The sequence below is a fragment of the Dendrobates tinctorius genome, unplaced genomic scaffold, assembly GCF_039654945.1.
Source record: "Dendrobates tinctorius isolate UK_male_01 unplaced genomic scaffold, ASM3965494v1 ptg000243l, whole genome shotgun sequence".
Lineage (NCBI taxonomy): Eukaryota > Metazoa > Chordata > Amphibia > Anura > Dendrobatidae > Dendrobates > Dendrobates tinctorius.
In genome coordinates, this window is record NW_027361910.1 from 1,738,028 (window position 1) to 1,756,966 (window position 18,939).

Sequence of the window (18,939 nt, forward strand, 5' to 3'; positions counted from 1 at the left end):
AACTTAATATTGAGCAGAATTAAGTATGCTAACATCCCCCTATATACCATTTGAACCCAAATACAGCCCCTTTAACATATCGTATTAGGCCCACAAAGCCTCCCCATGTAAAGCATTTGAGGTCCACACTGCCTCCCCATGTAAAGCATCTGAGGCCCACACAGCCTCCCCATGTCCAGCATCTGAGGCCCACACTGCCTCCCCATGTAAAGCATCTGAGGCCCACATAGCCTCCCCATGTCCAGCATCTGAGGCCCACACAGTTTCTAACCAATGTCCGATGCGCTGATTCTCCGCAGTACACAGCTGACGTGATGACATCACCACGTCAGCTGTTTCACACGATGGTTGGTGGAGGAAGTGGCGGAGGCCCCTCCTTCAACAATGCAGTCAGCATGGATGGAGAGCGGAGACTGCGGGTAGGCGTGCGGAGACTGCTGGTAGGCACGGTGCGGACCGTGGACCACTGTTTTCAGCCCCTCGGTTGTCTCGGTCGGCGGGCCAGACTGGAACAGCCATAGGGCCACATGTGGCCCGCCGGCTGAACTTTGCCCAGGTCTGGGATAGAGTATAATCATTATAATTTGTCTGTTGCCTGTATCTGTTCATGTTATGTAATAGTGTGTATAAGAGTGTCTGTAGATATAGACTGACTGCATGTATAAGTGTGTCCATGTAGCTGGTGAGCGCATTTATGATTGCATCCATGTACAAGTGTGTCCATGTATATATATCATATAGTACAATATTGCAAATCTAACAGGACCTACATCTGTGTATCCTGCCTGGTTATTCTAACCCTCCACATTTAGCTAGACAGGCAGGATATATAGATGTAGGTCCGGTCAGATATGCAATATTGTACTATTTGATCTATATTCACATTGACTTTAGAATTGATTTTGCATTATAAACTCCATGTCTATATGTGCGCAATTTTGCATCATGGTCTGTAACTTTGTTTGAGTCTTCATGGACTCATACAACAATATTAGGTGGTTATCTGCTGATACTACCCCCACCCACTTGCATTTCTTGTGTACCTTGATATATTAATTTCCCCATATTAGATCTTGGGGTTTCTCTGCATACATGCATGTCACGTGACTATAATGAGTTCAATGTTGCATTACTTCTCCAAATCCTTTGCTGTTAATTGCACTTTTTCTAATGCATTTATCATTATATACTGTGGGATGTCTAGTTAGTACATTGTTCCCTTAGGGGAGTATGCTTGAGAGTGACAATTGTGGATTCTAAATGATCTTATCGGTTGTTCTTGTTACTCAAACTTTGGAATATTTTATTGCGATTAAGGTGTGCTTATCAGTATGTGGTGTCTTTTTTCTTATATTGTTCAATTCTGGCCCTTTGCCACCTGATATAGCAAGCACCCTGTTCTATTATAAGTAAATATATGGGTGTAGAGAATTCAGCAAAGTACATGTATGCGCAGCATCTACTTATCCTACCAGGAGGCCAGACACACAGACTGGATGAGAACGCTCATGACAGCATGCATGGACGGAAAGAAGGAAACTGTTGCCCTTTTCATCTTTTTAACGTGTCCCGTAGAAATCTACAGATCATTAGAACAAAAATAGACTGCCTGTTGTAAGCAAAGTTCCCGCACAAGTCAGAAAAATAATGAATAGATTTCATAATTTGCTACAATATACATATTGTATGAGGGGCACATTCATCTTTATCTGTCTGCAAAGTTCTTCCCGCTGTACAACAATTGGAAACTTCTCATTAAACATTTACACAGAAAGGCTTCTATTCATTTTACCTACATGAGGAGAGTTCTGCAATCCTAAATCCATCAAAACCCTAACATGAACAGCAAAATCCGAGATTGGGCACCAATATCTAAATCTACAGAAGCCTCATATTCCAATAATGTGAACGGCACCATCATTCAACCGGACAAATGTTAAGAGCCGACTTCACAAATGACCCTCCGAGAATATAAGAATATCTATGAGCTAAATTGCTCTAATTTGTCACACTTATTACACAGTGTAATGGTGAATCATTGCAGGAGCAAGAAGGGCGCGAATAAGAGCTTCTCACAATGTATCTTAATTGCTAGCTAAACTCACAAGCGCACTCCAGCAGAAACAGCAGCTTTCTTACGATATTATCTGCGGGACCACTGAAATGAAGGGAAACAAAATGAACGGATACTGCAGGGCAACGTATAGAAGGCTTATAAGACATCTCGTGGTGGATGCATGGCCTACACAGGAAGCCAACAGTGGGGTTATGTTGGTCTGGCACACAGCAGCAGCCTTTGGCCAAGAATAGGCAGGAAAGTAAGGTAATAAAAACCACAATGTGGCAGTCACCGTGGCTGAAACCTCTTTATAAGGTTTAACCTGCAGCCATTGGCAAGCTGAATGTGGGGCAAGGCCTCAGCCACCGCCAACCCATGTACCAGGATGACAAGCCAATGTAAGAGTCAGATTCTGACTACCGATCCAGTCAAACAACACCCGGGATGGGGGGATTTCTTTTAGCACAGAGGGGCTCATGCATTATGGATGTACCTATACCCTTTTTCCCATTATCTCCACCTTTCCCTTAGTTTAATGTGATTGGACAGGTCTCTCTTAACACCCACACTTTGTATCCTTTATCAGTAGGATAACCAGTTTATCATCAGGCTGGCAAGATGTGTAATACCCAAATAAGTATAATAAGTGAATGACAAGGCATGTACTGTGTATTTAGGGCTGAGGCTGGGCTGATGAGGTGGGTAGAGCAAGTGAATGAAGGAGCACTGCCTGGCACCATGACAGCAGTATGCACAACGTGCTTCAGGGGTCCAAATTTAATGCAGGAAAACTCAATCAGATGTAGACTGTGGCCCAACAACACAGTGTGCTAATCCTAGAAGAGTCTGTGGTACATCACTTTCACTTTGATCACCACTCCATACAAAAAATGGTTACATGGGGGGTTTCAATAATCTGACGCCATGCACTATTATGTCACAAGCACTCCTATCAAAAGTGTTATCCTCTTAATATATAGCAATCATTATATAGCACTGAGTAATAACAATTGCTAATTTTTCCCCTTCTACCCAGTTATTTCTTCTGTTTTCCATTAGGTCTATGACCGCACATGAATGAACACTAACTAGCTGAATCCTTCTAAGCTCCATGTAGAAACAGGAGGTCAATTTACCCTGTATGAGTCATAGGTCACTGCAAAAATCAACGGCAAAGGGCAGAGCAGCTGGGTTAGGAGTTGAAGAGGGGAATAATTTCTGCAGAAAAAAAAAAAAGACTTTCTGCTTCTATATAGAGCAGAGAAAGGAGAAGAATTAGCTGGGTAGAAAGGCATAATGAGCAATTGTAAGTACATAATATTAGGATAGCAATATAGTAAAGGGAATCTGTCACCAGGTTTTTCCCCAGAAGAGGTAAGGCAGTACCTGTAACCCTCATATACAGCTTTTATGGTCTGCAAGACAACAAAAAGGGCCTTTTATTATACTCCCCTATGGGAGGGGGGGAGCCGATATGCTGGGCGTCCCTGATCCGGTGCCTCCCTTTTTGTTGTGATCAGTCCTCCTGCACTGCTTCACGTGGATGACGCATCCTAAGTCATCCACACAGTGTCCCTGGCATCACGCCTCTGCGCAGGCATACTTCTCTGCCCTGTCGATGGCAGAGCAAAGTACAGCAATGCGCATACTTTGTCACAATACTTTGTTCTGCCCGTGACAGGGTAGAGACAAGTACGCCTGCGCAGGAGCACCATGCTGGACACTGTGTGGATGATATAGGATGCCTCATCCACACGAAAAACGGGAAGGAGGATGGGGAATACAAGAAGAGAGGCAGCACAGGATTAAGACCAGTGACACTCATCGGACCAGACTGCCCAGTAGGTGAGAATAATAAAAGGTCTTTTTCTTGTCTTGCAGGTTTGGTGGCATGTATACAGCATATTAGAATGCTGTATATAAGAGCTTACAGGCACTGGCCTTACCTCATATGGGAAAAACCTGGTGACAGGTTCCCTTTAATATAAAAACTTTGATGAGAGTCTTGAACAAACCTAGCTTCCTCGATCACTACATTTATCATCATAACCTAATATCTTGTCATAAAGGACATCCATACTGCGTGACATGACATAGGCCGGCCGAATCTCCTCAAAACCAAGCATTTCCCTGTACTCTTCATCAGCCAATCTACACTGATAAAAGGGCTCCTGATTTATCCATGCATATGAAGAAAGGTTTATCAGTCTAAATTCGACATGTCTTGTTACCAGTTTGGGGAAAAACAAACAGAATGTCTACAGAAATTACAAGCATATTCACTTCCAGTAATTCTTGGTTGTAAATTCACACGTGGCAATTTTTGCAGCATTTTTTTTTCTGTAGCCAAAACCTTACAGTGGTTGTCCACTACTTGGACAACCCCTTCTGAAACTAAATGTTTTGGCCATGATGAAATAATAAAGCTCATACTCACCTCCCGTGCCGGCACTGTTCCAGTCGTGTCGGCACTTGCTGTCACGGGGCTATGATGTGGTGGAATAACACGTCGTGTCCGACGCCCACCGTCTACGACTTTGGACAAACTAAGCATGAAGAGGAAGTCCGGTATGAGCAGCAGCCCTGGCTTTCTCCACATGTTCAGTTCATACAAAGGCGGAGCCTGATGCCAGCGCCGATTGGACACCCATGTTACCACACTGCATCACAGTCCTGGTAATGGGAAAGTCTGTTTGCACTGGATACAGATTATATCTCAGTGTTGAGAATGTCTGATCAATCCTGGCAAAGAAAGAAGCAGATTTCTCTGATAAGATATACTACAAAGTTTTAATCATTAAGTGTTAGTAGAGTCCAGAAGCCACAGGAGTCAAGATCACAAGTGGCGAAGCGACAGGCGCACGACTTTCAAGCGCTACATGTCCATCAGCAGTTTATGTTTGTAACCAGCAATACTCAAAATAACACAGAAAATTACAGCAAAATACCTTTAATCCACCATCTGATCGTCCAGCACATATTTCTACCTGCTTTGTAAGCCTAAAGCATTAGATACTGTGTAGCTTTCCATTAATCCAGAGTATTTCATGGTTTAGTAATGCTAGAGCCTTCCTAGGTCATTATTCCATGTCACAATATCCTGCATGTATCTGCTAATTATCATCATTCTGTAATGGACGGAGAGTCTGAGCTGTCTCAGAAGCCCGAGGACGCCTAATTCCATGAATGTCCTCAGCGGGCGATGCGTACCTGCGCATTTACATAACTCGTGCGCTCAGATGTATCGCCTTCAGCAGCGCAGAGTTCGAGTACACAGAAGCACCAGGAGTCTGGACAACACTCGAGTGCCGAAGGAAAAAGGAACGTGCATTGTGAAAAGACACAAAGCTCCGTCAGTCTCGCGCTGTGTCTGCAAGAACTTTACCGGCTCCAAAGCTGTGGAAAAGTACTACAAAGCACAGCAAGATCACCAGGTCTGGAGACAATATTCATTAGCACATCTGTGGCTGATGCTCTCAGATAAAGGACAAAAACATAACTATATAAAACTGCACAAAGACGACTTGTCTCTTCCCCCACTGTAATATTAATGGAAAATAAAATATATATATATATACCCCCAAACAAAACACTTATTGTCATCCAACCAATACTGCGCCACAGAAATAACAGTGAGCCAAAATATAATTACTTCTCATCTCGGAGAAGACCAAGCAATGACAAAGGCTCTACAGTCACAGGCGGGAGGGACCCCACAGTCTGATAAAATGGATCTCTTTAACAAGATGAGAAAGAGGGGGAAATTCTCCATGCACAGAGCACGGAATGGCTACTGAGCTGCAACACCAATACAAAGATGACTACTTAAAAGGGAGTGTCTGTGAATAGAGAGTCAGGAGTAGCTGCCCCGGCATCCCATCGCCAACTCTCTGCGCTGATGTATTGACATCATATGGCTGATGCAGCCAATCAGTGGCCTCCACAGTGATGACAACAGAAAGCAGAGCCCGGTGTCTGTACACAGCAGCCACGGGATGTCACTGTGATGCTAACCCTACAGCCATGTCCAGAAACACTAGGAGACTGAAGGGTGATGGAATGGCAAGGGTGCAGTACATCGGACTTTTTAATTCTCTTTTTATTAATCCATTTGGTTGGTGCATGTGAAAATAACACACGGGCAATCACTTAAAAGACTGTCATCAATTACTAACAGTAACAAAATATTTTTACCATTTTCCTCTGTAAACAGGACTTCACATGGCAAGGCAAAAACGCAAATTTATACAAAGTAGAATTTCAGCATCATGCACAACCCTTATCAAATGGATTGATTTTGAGGCACTTGCAAGTATTACGGGTCCTCTTTCTGCACTTGTCAGTACAACCTCTCTGAGACTGCAGAGTGCTCCTATCCACAAAATGTCCCCTTGTGGAGGAGCATGTGATCAGACCATCAGCCCCCTCTAATATAACAACCACATTGGCATGGTAGGAGGCTGATGGACCGTCTCCATGAACATCACCAGAACCCTATTTGGCCTTCAGATATAATTGGGGCTTATGCACTAGTTTGACATACTCGCCAAAACTTTCCCTGCTCATATGCAACTTCTGCGACTGCACCCTGAGAACTAAGGTCAGTCTGCACCAGTGTGGACTGTGTACCAAGAGGGATTATTATCTTTCACAATGACAGATACACTTGAATAGGTGCAATTTTTTGGCTTTTTATTTCTACAGCACTTTGAGGCTATTTTCTATTACAATTTTTTACCATTTCTTCTCGCCTAAACATGTGGCATAGCCAATCTCTTTGGATGTGAGCCATTAGATGTGTTTTCTGGGTAGCTTTGACTAGAGCCTTCGTACCGTGATCTAGAACGCTTCCTGCTGTTTCCGGGGTTGTGTCCAACACGATAAGAACATGGGAAGTCTCTCTCTCGGTCATCCTCCCTTCTTCTTTCTGTAGTCTGTGGTGGTTTCCTGGGTGATCTTGAACGTGATCTAATAAAAAAAATTTGTATTATGAAAGTAGGGGAACATATAAATGTGTATCTGCAGGTATAGAGGGAAACTATTATAGTGGTGGGTGGGAACACAAACGTGGCTTTTCTTAATACATTGCATTACAAATTCGTGATAATTCAGCATGGCCTTGGTCTGAGGTCCAATTGCTAGTACGTGTGCAGAAATATGCCTTCCAAATTATGGAAGATAAGCAAAGATCATCAGAGCAGGTTCACAGAAATGGTACTAGCCAAGGAAGAGAAATGTAAAGCAGCATCAGTCAGGCAACTGCTCTCAGTCTAATTCAATAAAGGGGGAACAACGAGTATAAATAGCCAAAAGTACAGAGAAAAATTGTATTTATCAAAAGTTATACTTTAATAAATATATGTAATACAAACATCATATATTAACAAACATGCATGGACATACATCAATGTCATGTGACTAACTCCATGGGTCAATATAATGACCAGGAAAAGCGGGACCCAAAATTTAAATAACACATGCACCATACAAAAAGATCATATAGAAAGTTAAAGGTTGTTTAGAAACACATGTTATCCAGCGATAGGGATTAAACAGTACTGACTTCCCCAAGCATACAATTCCTATATCGCTAGGTAAACAACCTCCCATAGACACTAATGGGAAGCGACACCTTGTGTACGCGAAATGCGCGTCGGGGTACGTGACCAAGGTCTAGATGGGACTTTATACACACCACTATGGGTAATTATTCTGTACCAATTCTTTCATAAATCTCTCCTTTACCGTGCACTGGATTATACACTTGTAAAGGCGCTAATTAGTGTCTATGGGAGGTTGTTTACCTGGCGATATAGGAATTGTATGCTTGGGGAAGTCAGTACTGTTTAATCCCTATCGCTGGATAACATGTGTTTCTTAACAACCTTTAACTTTCTATATGATCATTTTTTGTATGGTGCATGTGTTATTTAAATTTTGGGTCCCGCTTTTCCTGGTCATTATATTGACCCATGGAGTTAGTCACATGACACTGATGTATGTCCAGGCATGTTTGTTAATATATGATGTTTGTATTACATATATTTAATAAAGTATAACTTTTGATAAATACAATTTTTCTCTGTACTTTTGGCTATATATATACTCGTTTTTCCTCCTTTATTGAAGTATGATATTGAGTCGCCTTATAGCATGGACATTTGATATTCTTTGCTGGTGTTTCTATTTACAATTGCTCTCAGTCTAATGTCCACAATGATGGTAGGGCGCCCAACCATTAGAAAAGGCCGTCAGACCATCGTAGATATTCTGCTAAAAAGCCAAGAGCAAATCCTGTACTTTCTGCGAGTGTTTTGTATGAGGCAAGGTTCATTCACTTATCACACCATAAAGGCTGTGTGGGTGTATAAGTAACAGCAATGACTAACCTTGCTTGGATGAAAAGCATTTAAGTAGCAGTCAATAACACTAAAGAAATAAAAAAGGAAAAAACAGGATATCTAAAGATATGGACTATGGGACATCTGTGCTTCTTTGGGAAACCGGAGAACCAAGAGAAGAGCTGTTTTCTATAATTGTGTCAATTTAAAAAATAGATAAAGGACATACAAATATAAAGATTATGGCCAAAGAGAGAATTATCAATTACTAACTAGATGTGTATTTCCTGAAGGAAGTACAGATAGTGCTTTGAAATGGAGCCCGGGCTGCCCCTTTAAGAGACTTGCCTGCTGCCCCTGCAAGACTTTCAACTCAGGATCTGTTTTAACTGTGGGTGCCTCTCAGAGGCCACTTTTGGGGCCCCTCAGGGTCTGATTTGGTGGGTTGGGCCCCTCAGGGTCCGATTCGGTGGCCTGGACTTCTCAGGGCTTGAATTGGTGGACGGGATCCCTCAGGGTCCAATTTTGTGGCCGGAGCCCCTCAGGGTCTTATTTTTTGGGCGAGGAACCTCAGGGTCCGATTTGGTGAGTGGGGCCCCTCAGGGTCCGATTTGGTGGGCGGGGACCCTCAGGGTCCGATTTGGTGAGCGGGGACCCTCAGGGTCTGATTTGGTGAGCGCGTCCCCTCAGAGTTCGATTTGGTGGGCGGGGCCCCTCAGGGTCTGATTTTGTGGGCGGGGCCCCTCAGAATCCGATTTGCTGGGCGGGGCCCCTCAGAATCCGATTTGGTGAGCGGGGCCCCTCAGTGTTCAATTTGGTGAGCGGAGCCCCTCAGGGTCCGATTTTGTGGGCGGGACCCCTCAGGGTCCGATTTTGTGGTTGGGGTACCTCGGGGTCCGATTTTGTGGGTGGGGACCCTCAGGGTCCGATTTTGTGTCCGGGGCCCCTCAGGGTCCGATTTTGTGGTTGGGGCCCCTCAGAATCCAATTTGGTGAGCGGGGCCCCTCAGAATCCAATTTGGTGAGCGGGGCCCCTCAGTTTGATTTGGTGAGCGGGGCCCCTCAGGGTCCGATTTGGTGAGCGGGGCCCCTCAGGGTCCGATTTGGTGAGCGGGGCCCCTCAGGGTCCGATTTGCTGGGCGGGGCCCCTCAGGGTCCGATTTGCTGGGCGGGGCCCCTCAGGGTCCGATTTGCTGGGCGGGGCCCCTCAGGGTCCGATTTGCTGGGCGGGGCCCCTCAGGGTCCGATTTGCTGGGCGGGGCCCCTCAGGGTCCGATTTGCTGGGCGGGGCCCCTCAGGGTCCGATTTGCTGGGCGGGGCCCCTCAGGGTCCGATTTGCTGGGCGGGGCCCCTCAGGGTCCGATTTGCTGGGCGGGGCCCCTCAGGGTCCGATTTGCTGGGCGGGGCCCCTCAGGGTCCGATTTGCTGGGCGGGGCCCCTCAGGGTCCGATTTGCTGGGCGGGGCCCCTCAGGGTCCGATTTGCTGGGCGGGGCCCCTCAGGGTCCGATTTGCTGGGCGGGGCCCCTCAGGGTCCGATTTGCTGGGCGGGGCCCCTCAGGGTCCGATTTGCTGGGCGGGGCCCCTCAGGGTCCGATTTGCTGGGCGGGGCCCCTCAGGGTCCGATTTGCTGGGCGGGGCCCCTCAGGGTCCGATTTGCTGGGCGGGGCCCCTCAGGGTCCGATTTGCTGGGCGGGGCCCCTCAGGGTCCGATTTGCTGGGCGGGGCCCCTCAGGGTCCGATTTGCTGGGCGGGGCCCCTCAGGGTCCGATTTGCTGGGCGGGGCCCCTCAGGGTCCGATTTGCTGGGCGGGGCCCCTCAGGGTCCGATTTGCTGGGCGGGGGCCACTCTGGGTCCGATTTGGTGAGCGTGGGACCTCAGGGTACGATTTGTTATGCGGGGCCCCACAGGGTCCGATTTGGTGAGCGGGGCCCCTCAGGGTCCGATTTGGTGGGTGGGGCCCCTCAGGGTCCGATTTTGTGGCCGGGGCCCAGTAGTGTCCGATTTTGTGAGTGGAGCCCCTTAGGGTATGATTTTGTGGGCACAGCCCCTATGGGTCCAATTTGGAGGCCAGGGTGGCTCAGCCTCCTTTATGTGGGCCAGGATCGATCAGCCTCTGATTTGGAGCCTGGGGTCACTCAGCTTTCGATTTGGCACGCAGGCCCTTTAAGACTCAGTTTGGTACACCGGCCCGTTAAGAGTCACTTAGGTGCGTCGGCCCTTTAAGAGCTAGTTTGGCTCACTGGGCTTCTAAATCCACTTTGGCGCACATACTCACTCAGGGGCATGCGCCATGTGATGAAGCTAGATTTGCATTTGTGCTGTGGGTTTCGCTTTAAGAGCTGATATTATGTGCCAGAAACTGTGTCCTGGGGGCGTCATATGACGTTCGTAGGCGTTGGCATAGTAACTGGGTCTACCTGCGCTTATCAATTAGCTTAACTGCCATTTGAATCGCCTCAGGGCATGTTTTACCTTCCCATTGAAAAGCATTAAGACAGTGCATTCCAATGATGGGAAAGAAAATTTCAAACGGAAATTGCGCTAAAACTACAAATCCGATTGACACGAAAAATACTTAGCACACCTCTCGTGGACGCTGGCTTTGAAACGACACCTCAACGGAGTCTGTGCGTATAGCGGTTCGGGCCGCATTAATTGCGGAAATCAACTGAATAAAAAGAATAAGTTAGCAGCGTTTGGATTAAAACATTAATACTAGATGTGTATTTCCTGAAGGAAGTACAGATCGTGGTTTGAAATGGTGCCCGGGCTGCCCTGCCTGCTGCCCCTGCAAGACTTTCAACTCAGGATCCGTTTTAATTGTGGGTGCCTCTCAGGGGCCACTTTGGCCTCGGGGTCTGATTTGGAGGGTGGGACCCCTCAGGATTCCTTGGCCTGGGCTCCTCAGGGCTTGATTTGGTGGGTGGGGCCAAAGAGGGTCCGGTTTGGTGGGCGGGGCGGCTCAGCGGGTCCGGTTTGGTGGGCGGGGCGGCTCAGCGGGTCCGGTTTGGTGGGCGGGGCGGCTCAGCGGGTCCGGTTTGGTGGGCGGGGCGGCTCAGCGGGTCCGGTTTGGTGGGCGGGGCGGCTCAGCGGGTCCGGTTTGGTGGGCGGGGCGGCTCAGCGGGTCCGGTTTGGTGGGCGGGGCGGCTCAGCGGGTCCGGTTTGGTGGGCGGGGCGGCTCAGCGGGTCCGGTTTGGTGGGCGGGGCGGCTCAGCGGGTCCGGTTTGGTGGGCGGGGCGGCTCAGCGGGTCCGGTTTGGTGGGCGGGGCGGCTCAGCGGGTCCGGTTTGGTGGGCGGGGCGGCTCAGCGGGTCCGGTTTGGTGGGCGGGGCGGCTCAGCGGGTCCGGTTTGGTGGGCGGGGCGGCTCAGCGGGTCCGGTTTGGTGGGCGGGGCGGCTCAGCGGGTCCGGTTTGGTGGGCGGGGCGGCTCAGCGGGTCCGGTTTGGTGGGCGGGGCGGCTCAGCGGGTCCGGTTTGGTGGGCGGGGCGGCTCAGCGGGTCCGGTTTGGTGGGCGGGGCGGCTCAGCGGGTCCGGTTTGGTGGGCGGGGCGGCTCAGCGGGTCCGGTTTGGTGGGCGGGGCGGCTCAGCGGGTCCGGTTTGGTGGGCGGGGCGGCTCAGCGGGTCCGGTTTGGTGGGCGGGGCGGCTCAGCGGGTCCGGTTTGGTGGGCGGGGCGGCTCAGCGGGTCCGATTTGGTGGGCGGGGCGGCTCAGCGGGTCCGATTTGGTGGGCGGGGCGGCTCAGCGGGTCCGATTTGGTGGGCGGGGCGGCTCAGCGGGTCCGATTTGGTGGGCGGGGCGGCTCAGCGGGTCCGATTTGGTGGGCGGGGCGGCTCAGCGGGTCCGATTTGGTGGGCGGGGCGGCTCAGCGGGTCCGATTTGGTGGGCGGGGCGGCTCAGCGGGTCCGATTTGGTGGGCGGGGCGGCTCAGCGGGTCAGATTTGGTGGGCGGGGCGGCTCAGCGGGTCAGATTTGGTGGGCGGGGCGGCTCAGCGGGTCCGATTTGGTGGGCGGGGCGGCTCAGCGGGTCCGATTTGGTGGGCGGGGCGGCTCAGCGGGTCCGATTTGGTGGGCGGGGCGGCTCAGCGGGTCCGATTTGGTGGGCGGGGCGGCTCAGCGGGTCAGATTTGGTGGGCGGGGCGGCTCAGCGGGTCAGATTTGGTGGGCGGGGCGGCTCAGCGGGTCCGATTTGGTGGGCGGGGCGGCTCAGCGGGTCCGATTTGGTGGGCGGGGCGGCTCAGCGGGTCCGATTTGGTGGGCGGGGCGGCTCAGCGGGTCCGATTTGGTGGGCGGGGCGGCTCAGCGGGTCCGATTTGGTGGGCGGGGCGGCTCAGCGGGTCCGATTTGGTGGGCGGGGCGGCTCAGCGGGTCCGATTTGGTGGGCGGGGCGGCTCAGCGGGTCCGATTTGGTGGGCGGGGCGGCTCAGCGGGTCCGATTTGGTGGGCGGGGCGGCTCAGCGGGTCCGATTTGGTGGGCGGGGCGGCTCAGCGGGTCCGATTTGGTGGGCGGGGCGGCTCAGCGGGTCCGATTTGGTGGGCGGGGCGGCTCAGCCTCCGATTTGGTGGGCAGGGCGGCTCAGCCTCCGATTTGGTGGGCGGGGCGGCTCAGCCTCCGATTTGGTGGGCGGGGCGGCTCAGCCTCCGATTTGGTGGGCGGGGCGGCTCAGCCTCCGATCTGGAGGCCGGGGCGGCTCAGCCTCCGATCTGGAGGCCGGGGCGGCTCAGCCTCCGATCTGGAGGCCGGGGCGGCTCAGCCTCCGATCTGGAGGCCGGGGCGGCTCAGCCTCCGATCTGGAGGCCGGGGTGGCTCAGCCTCCGATCTGGAGGCCGGGGTGGCTCAGCCTCCGATCTGGAGGCCGGGGGGTCGATCAGCCTCCCATTTGGAGCCTGTGGTCACTCAGCTTTCGATTTGGCGTGTCGGCCCTTTAAGACTCATTTCGGTGCGCCGGCCCTTTAACAATCACTTTGGCGCGTCGGCCCTTTAAGAGCTAGTTTGGCTCACTGGGCTTCTTCTAAATCCACTTTGGCGGACATTCTCTACCAGGGGCATGTGTCATGTGATGAAGCTAGATTTACATTTGTGCTGTGGGTTTCGCTTTAAGAGCTGATATTATGTGGCAGAAGCTCTGTCCTCGGGGCGTCATGTGACGTTTGTAGGCGTTGGCATAGTAACTGGGTCTGCCTGCGCACATCAATGAGCTTAACTGCCATTTCAATCGCCTCAGGGCACGTTTTGCCATTTCCCATTGAAAAGCATTGGAGACAGTGCATTCCAATGACGGGAAAAAAATTTTTCAAACGCAAATTGCGCAAAAACTACAAATCCGATCGACACGAAAAATACTTAGCACACCTCTCATGGACGCTGGCTTCGAAACGACACCTCAATGGAGTCTGTGCGTGTAGCGGTTCGGGCCGCATTAATTGCGGAAATCAACTTAATAATAAGAAGAAGAATAAGTTAGCAGCGTTCGGATTACAATATAGTGGTTTTTTCAAACCACTATAATTAGCATTAGTAAATACATTGGGGCAGCTTGCAATATTTATCACACCTGCCTTACAAGGTTACAATGTGGGAAGGCAAGACTGGCACTTCAAGGAGCAAATATTTTTATTTTTAAATTTAACAGAGCCAGGTCCTCAGTCACCAAACTGTGCCCAAGTAATGCTGCCAGTGCCCATATCACCATAATGCATCCCTGGCACTGAAATATCATGCACACACATTTAGGTCCAAAAATATTTGGACAGTTACAAGTTTTGGCATTTTAGCGGCTTACCAAAACATTCCAGGTACAGCTATATATATATATATATATATATATATATATATATATATATATATATATATAAAATCAATATGGGCTTAAACTACAGACTTTAATTTGAGGGTATTCACATCCTAACTGGAGTGAGAGCTTAGTAAATACAGCGTTTTAAAATATGCAGGTTAGGCCTCTTTCACACATCAGTTTTTTGCAACCAGTAGCAATCCTGCAGTTTTGGAAAAAAACGGATCCGTTGCAGATTGTGAAAAACTGATGCGACGGATCAGTTTTTTCGCTGGATCTGACTGCCCTACCTGGTAATAATAATTGGAACATGCTAAGTTAAAAAAATGGAATCTGTCTCTGGATTCCATCATTTGATGGACAGCAATGGATCCTGCGCCCATAGGCTTCCATTATAGCCAACGACGGACGGCGCTGGATCTGTCGCTGTCTGGCTTTTTGACGGAGACAAAAAACGTTGCTTTGTCCGTCGTCACCGCCAGATGGACAAAATTTCCAATGGCTCCAGTGAACGACGGACCAAATGTGAGGCCATCCGTCGCTAATACAAGTCTATAAGAAAAAAAAACAGATCCAGCGTCATCAGTCGCTGGACCCATTTTTTTCTAAAAACAACGGATTGCGACTGACGGCAAAAAACTGATGTGTGAAAGAGGCCTTACTGAGCACAATCATGCTGACAGGTTCCCTTTAGTCAATCTAACGGCGCCGACCTGGCACTGTGTAGATTATTGTGCACAATCCTGCTGACAGTTTTTCTTTATTATGTAGTTGCCCCTTTTAAAAAGGGACGAAAAGTAATTGGATAATTATCTCAAAATCACTTTAATGGGCTTTTCCCTTGTGAATCTATCATCAATTAAGCAGGTAAAAGGTCTGCAGCTGATTCTAGGTGTGGCATTTGGAAGCTGTTGTGAACCCACAACAAGTATGTACCAAACAACAAAAAAAAAGTAAGAAAGAAAGAAGAAGAGCACAGTGGTGAGCTAGGGAACTTAAAAAGGCCTAGACATCCATGGAAGACAACTGTGGTACAGAATACTTTCCATGGTGAAGAAAAACCTCTTCACAGCATCCACCCAAGTGAAGAACACTCTCCAAGAAGTAGGTGTTTCAGTATACAAGTCTACCATAAAGAGAAGACTTGAGAGCAAATACAGCAGTTTCATCACAAGGTGTAAACCATTGTTTAGCCTTAAAAAAAAAAATTAAGCCAGCCCAGTTCTATAAAAGCACTCTTTGGACAGATAAAACCAAGATCAGCCAGTACCAAAATGATGGGAAGAAAGAATAGAGAAGGCTTGGAACTGTTCATGATCCAAAGCACACTGCATCCTCTGTAAAACATGGTGGAGGCTGTGGGGTAGCCTGGGCATGCATGGCTTTCAATGGAACTAATGTACTAGTGTTTATTGATGATGTGGCTGAAGACCAAAGCAGCTGGGTAAATTCTAAATTGTACAGGGATATACTCTGCTTAGTTTCAACCAAATACAGCAAGACTGATTGGACGAATCTTCACAGTATAGATGGACAATGACAAAAACACTGCAAAAGCAACCCAAAAGTTTAAGGCAACAAAGTGGAATATTCTGCAATGGCCGAGTCAATCACCAGATCTCAACCCCATCGAGCCTGCATTTCACATGCTTAAGACAAAACTTAAGACCGAAAGACCCACAAACAAGCAACAACTGATGTCAGCTGCAGTAAAGGCAAAGCATCACAAAGGAGGAAACCCAGAGTCTGGGAGTGACCACGACTAAAGGCAGTCATTGGTTGTAAAGGATTGTCTACAAAAGTATTAAAAATGAACATTTAATTTATAGAAATGTTAGTCTGTACAACTATGCTTGACTCCCGAAATGAGGAGGCAGAGTAGGAAAATGGTTGCAATTCCTAAATGTTTCACAAGATATTTTTGTTCAACCCTTTTAACTAAAGTGAAAAAAGTCTACAATTGCACCTCAACTGTTTCATTTTAAATAAAAAATAATGGCATGCAGAGTCCAAATTACAAAGACTTGGTCATGGACGATATACTTCTGCAGCTAACTGTACAACAAAAGCAAATTTTCACATAGCACTGCACATCTGACAGAACAAACTAAAAGTGGAGTGAATGATAAAGGCAGAGGACATGACGGATGTACCTGGAACGCCTAACTGTTCGGTACGCTGTGGGAAGAGAATGCTTCACTTTTGAATGAGACCGGGATTTCGACTCATAAGACATCTTTGGTGATCGAGATCTTGATCTGGATCGTTTCTTTCTCTTTTTCTTCTTTTTCTCCTTTTCGTCACGTGAGTATTCACGAATTGGAGACCTTGCTGTCACAGGGTACTCTGTTGTAGGCACAATGATGTCCTCTGGGAGGAAATCACAATTCATGGCGTCCACATCCTGAAAACAGACAAGAGAATCTATTAGACCAAGTGGTAATGAAGAAAAATATTGGAACATTAAAAGAAAACTGGAGATTCATTCATTCGCTAAATCTCTTCTGGAGACAGTACTAACATCTTTAAATGCTAATGGGTCCTTCGGGGCTTTAGGATGATGGGCTATTAATGCTGAAACATCCAAACTATAGGACAATATGAAAGTCCAGGAGCATTCAACAGGTCTGAGGATACTGAAGCTAGCATTCAGGCTGCATTTCATTGCCGACCACTTTTTTTTTGAGAAGCTGATGACAGATACGGGACGCAGCATGTTTGGACCAGTTTCTCCCTGGAGGGCTGCACAGTGATCCTTTAAATCTCTGCAGACTCACTTCACCTCTCTAACATCTTTCTTCTGAGCTTGCTGGTACCTTGCAAACAAGCATGTATGGAACTACACAAGAAAAACCTAGTCGGCATAAAACATCACCTGCTCATGTAACACCACTCAGCCGCTCTGATTTACATATTCTAGCAATAATAGGTCACAGCAGTACTATCAATGGATTAAGGGGAAACGTTAACATTTCATCCTATTTCAGACGCAAGTTTAGCCAAGTAATCCATTTAAGAGATTACTAACACTATGCTTTTTCATCTTATTCCTTTATGATGGAAAGGAAAATAGAGATGAAGGGAAAAAACATGCACAAATCATACTCCGAGCTTGCAGTGAAAATCATAACCGCACAAAGTGGCGTCTTTACACCCTCATGAAAGGATGTGTTTATTAACATGCTTCCATAATTACCCTTCATTTTCTCTACAGTCTCATTTCCATACTACAACACTGCTTAAATTGAAGCTTTGCTGTCAAAACATTTTAGTTTTAGGCCTTAAAATTGCAAATTAGTCTTTAACATTACTGCCTAAAAGTAACCATTATTAAATTGATGTTTACTGGAATTCAGAATTAAAGACAACCAGTTTGCACATGTTTACATATGGAAGTAGTGGTACGGCTGTATGTGTGCTTGGCCCCCAATAAAAAAGAAAAAAATATATACATTTTTGTAAAAATCCAATGTGGTGGCCATGTGAAATATAGCATAAAAGCCATATGTAAATCAGGCTGGGAGTGCAGAAGGTCGTATGATCCTCCACCCAATTTGTATATGGTTTCTACGCTGGATTTCCCAAGACTGGCACATCAGATCTCTGTACAAAAAAAATTGAGCTTTTTCTGTATGAGGGGAACAAGAGACTACACAGCCACATGACTACTTCCATATGCAAAACAGTGCCGACTGGTTGCTTTAAAGAGTTCAGTTTATTTGTGTGCACCCTCAGCATACACAGTCCGCTTGCACCCTCAGCACACACAGTCCGCTTGCACCCTCAGCACACACAGTCCGCTTGCACCCTCAGCACACACAGTCCGCTTGCACCCTCAGCACACACAGTCCGCTTGCACCCTCAGCACACACAGTCCGCTTGCACCCTCAGCATACAGTCCGCTTGCACCCTCAGCATACAGTCCGCTTGCACCCTCAGCATACAGTCCGCTTGCACCCTCAGCATACAGTCCGCTTGCACCCTCAGCATACAGTCCGCTTGCACCCTCAGCATACAGTCCGCTTGCACCCTCAGCATACAGTCCGCTTGCACCCTCAGCATACAGTCCGCTTGCACCCTCAGCATACAGTCCGCTTGCACCCTCAGCATACAGTCCGCTTGCACCCTCAGCATACAGTCCGCTTGCACCCTCAGCATACAGTCCGCTTGCACCCTCAGCATACAGTCCGCTTGCACCCTCAGCATACAGTCCGCTTGCACCCTCAGCATACAGTCCGCTTGCACCCTCAGCATACAGTCCGCGTGTCCTTTTGTACCATCATTACACAGTACGTGTGTCAGTTTGTACCATCAGCATACAGTCTGTGTGTTCGTTTGTACAATCAGTATCCACTCCGTTTGTACCATCAGCATACAGTCCGTGAGTCAGTTTGTACCATCAGCATACAGTCCGTGTGTCCGTTTGTACTATCAGTATACAGTCCCTGTGCACACACACAGGAGGTATATGGTCGTGCAGAGTGCACAGTAAGAATGGATGCCAAGGCATCCGTCCACCACACACATCAGCCAAATCGAGGCATAAAGAACACACGTTTGATCACCGTCTCGTGAAAAGTCGCTTATGGTGATATTACAGTGTTTGTAAGGAAAAGCTCCTGATGTAGACTGTAGGATAGGTGAACATGTGAAGTGTGCCCCTAGCCTTCCAGGAGCAACAGCTACCTAATTTCCAGTAAAAAAAGTGTCAACGAAGAACAGCGCTCTAGTGTCTGTTACCCAAACCA

General features: G+C 48.2%; 1 protein-coding gene across 3 annotated transcripts in view; it reads right to left on the reverse strand.

Annotated features, from left to right (window-relative positions):
• SFSWAP (splicing factor SWAP) overlaps positions 1–18,939 on the reverse strand; it is a 194,198-nt gene that overhangs the window by 23,296 nt on the left and 151,963 nt on the right. For all 3 annotated transcript variants that reach the window (XM_073557037.1, XM_073557038.1, XM_073557039.1), the window contains 2 exons: positions 16,345–16,595; positions 6,893–7,027 (listed from right to left, as the gene is read on the reverse strand). In XM_073557037.1, the coding sequence (XP_073413138.1) occupies positions 6,893–7,027; positions 16,345–16,595 (386 nt within the window). The remainder of the gene's footprint in view (positions 1–6,892; positions 7,028–16,344; positions 16,596–18,939) is intronic.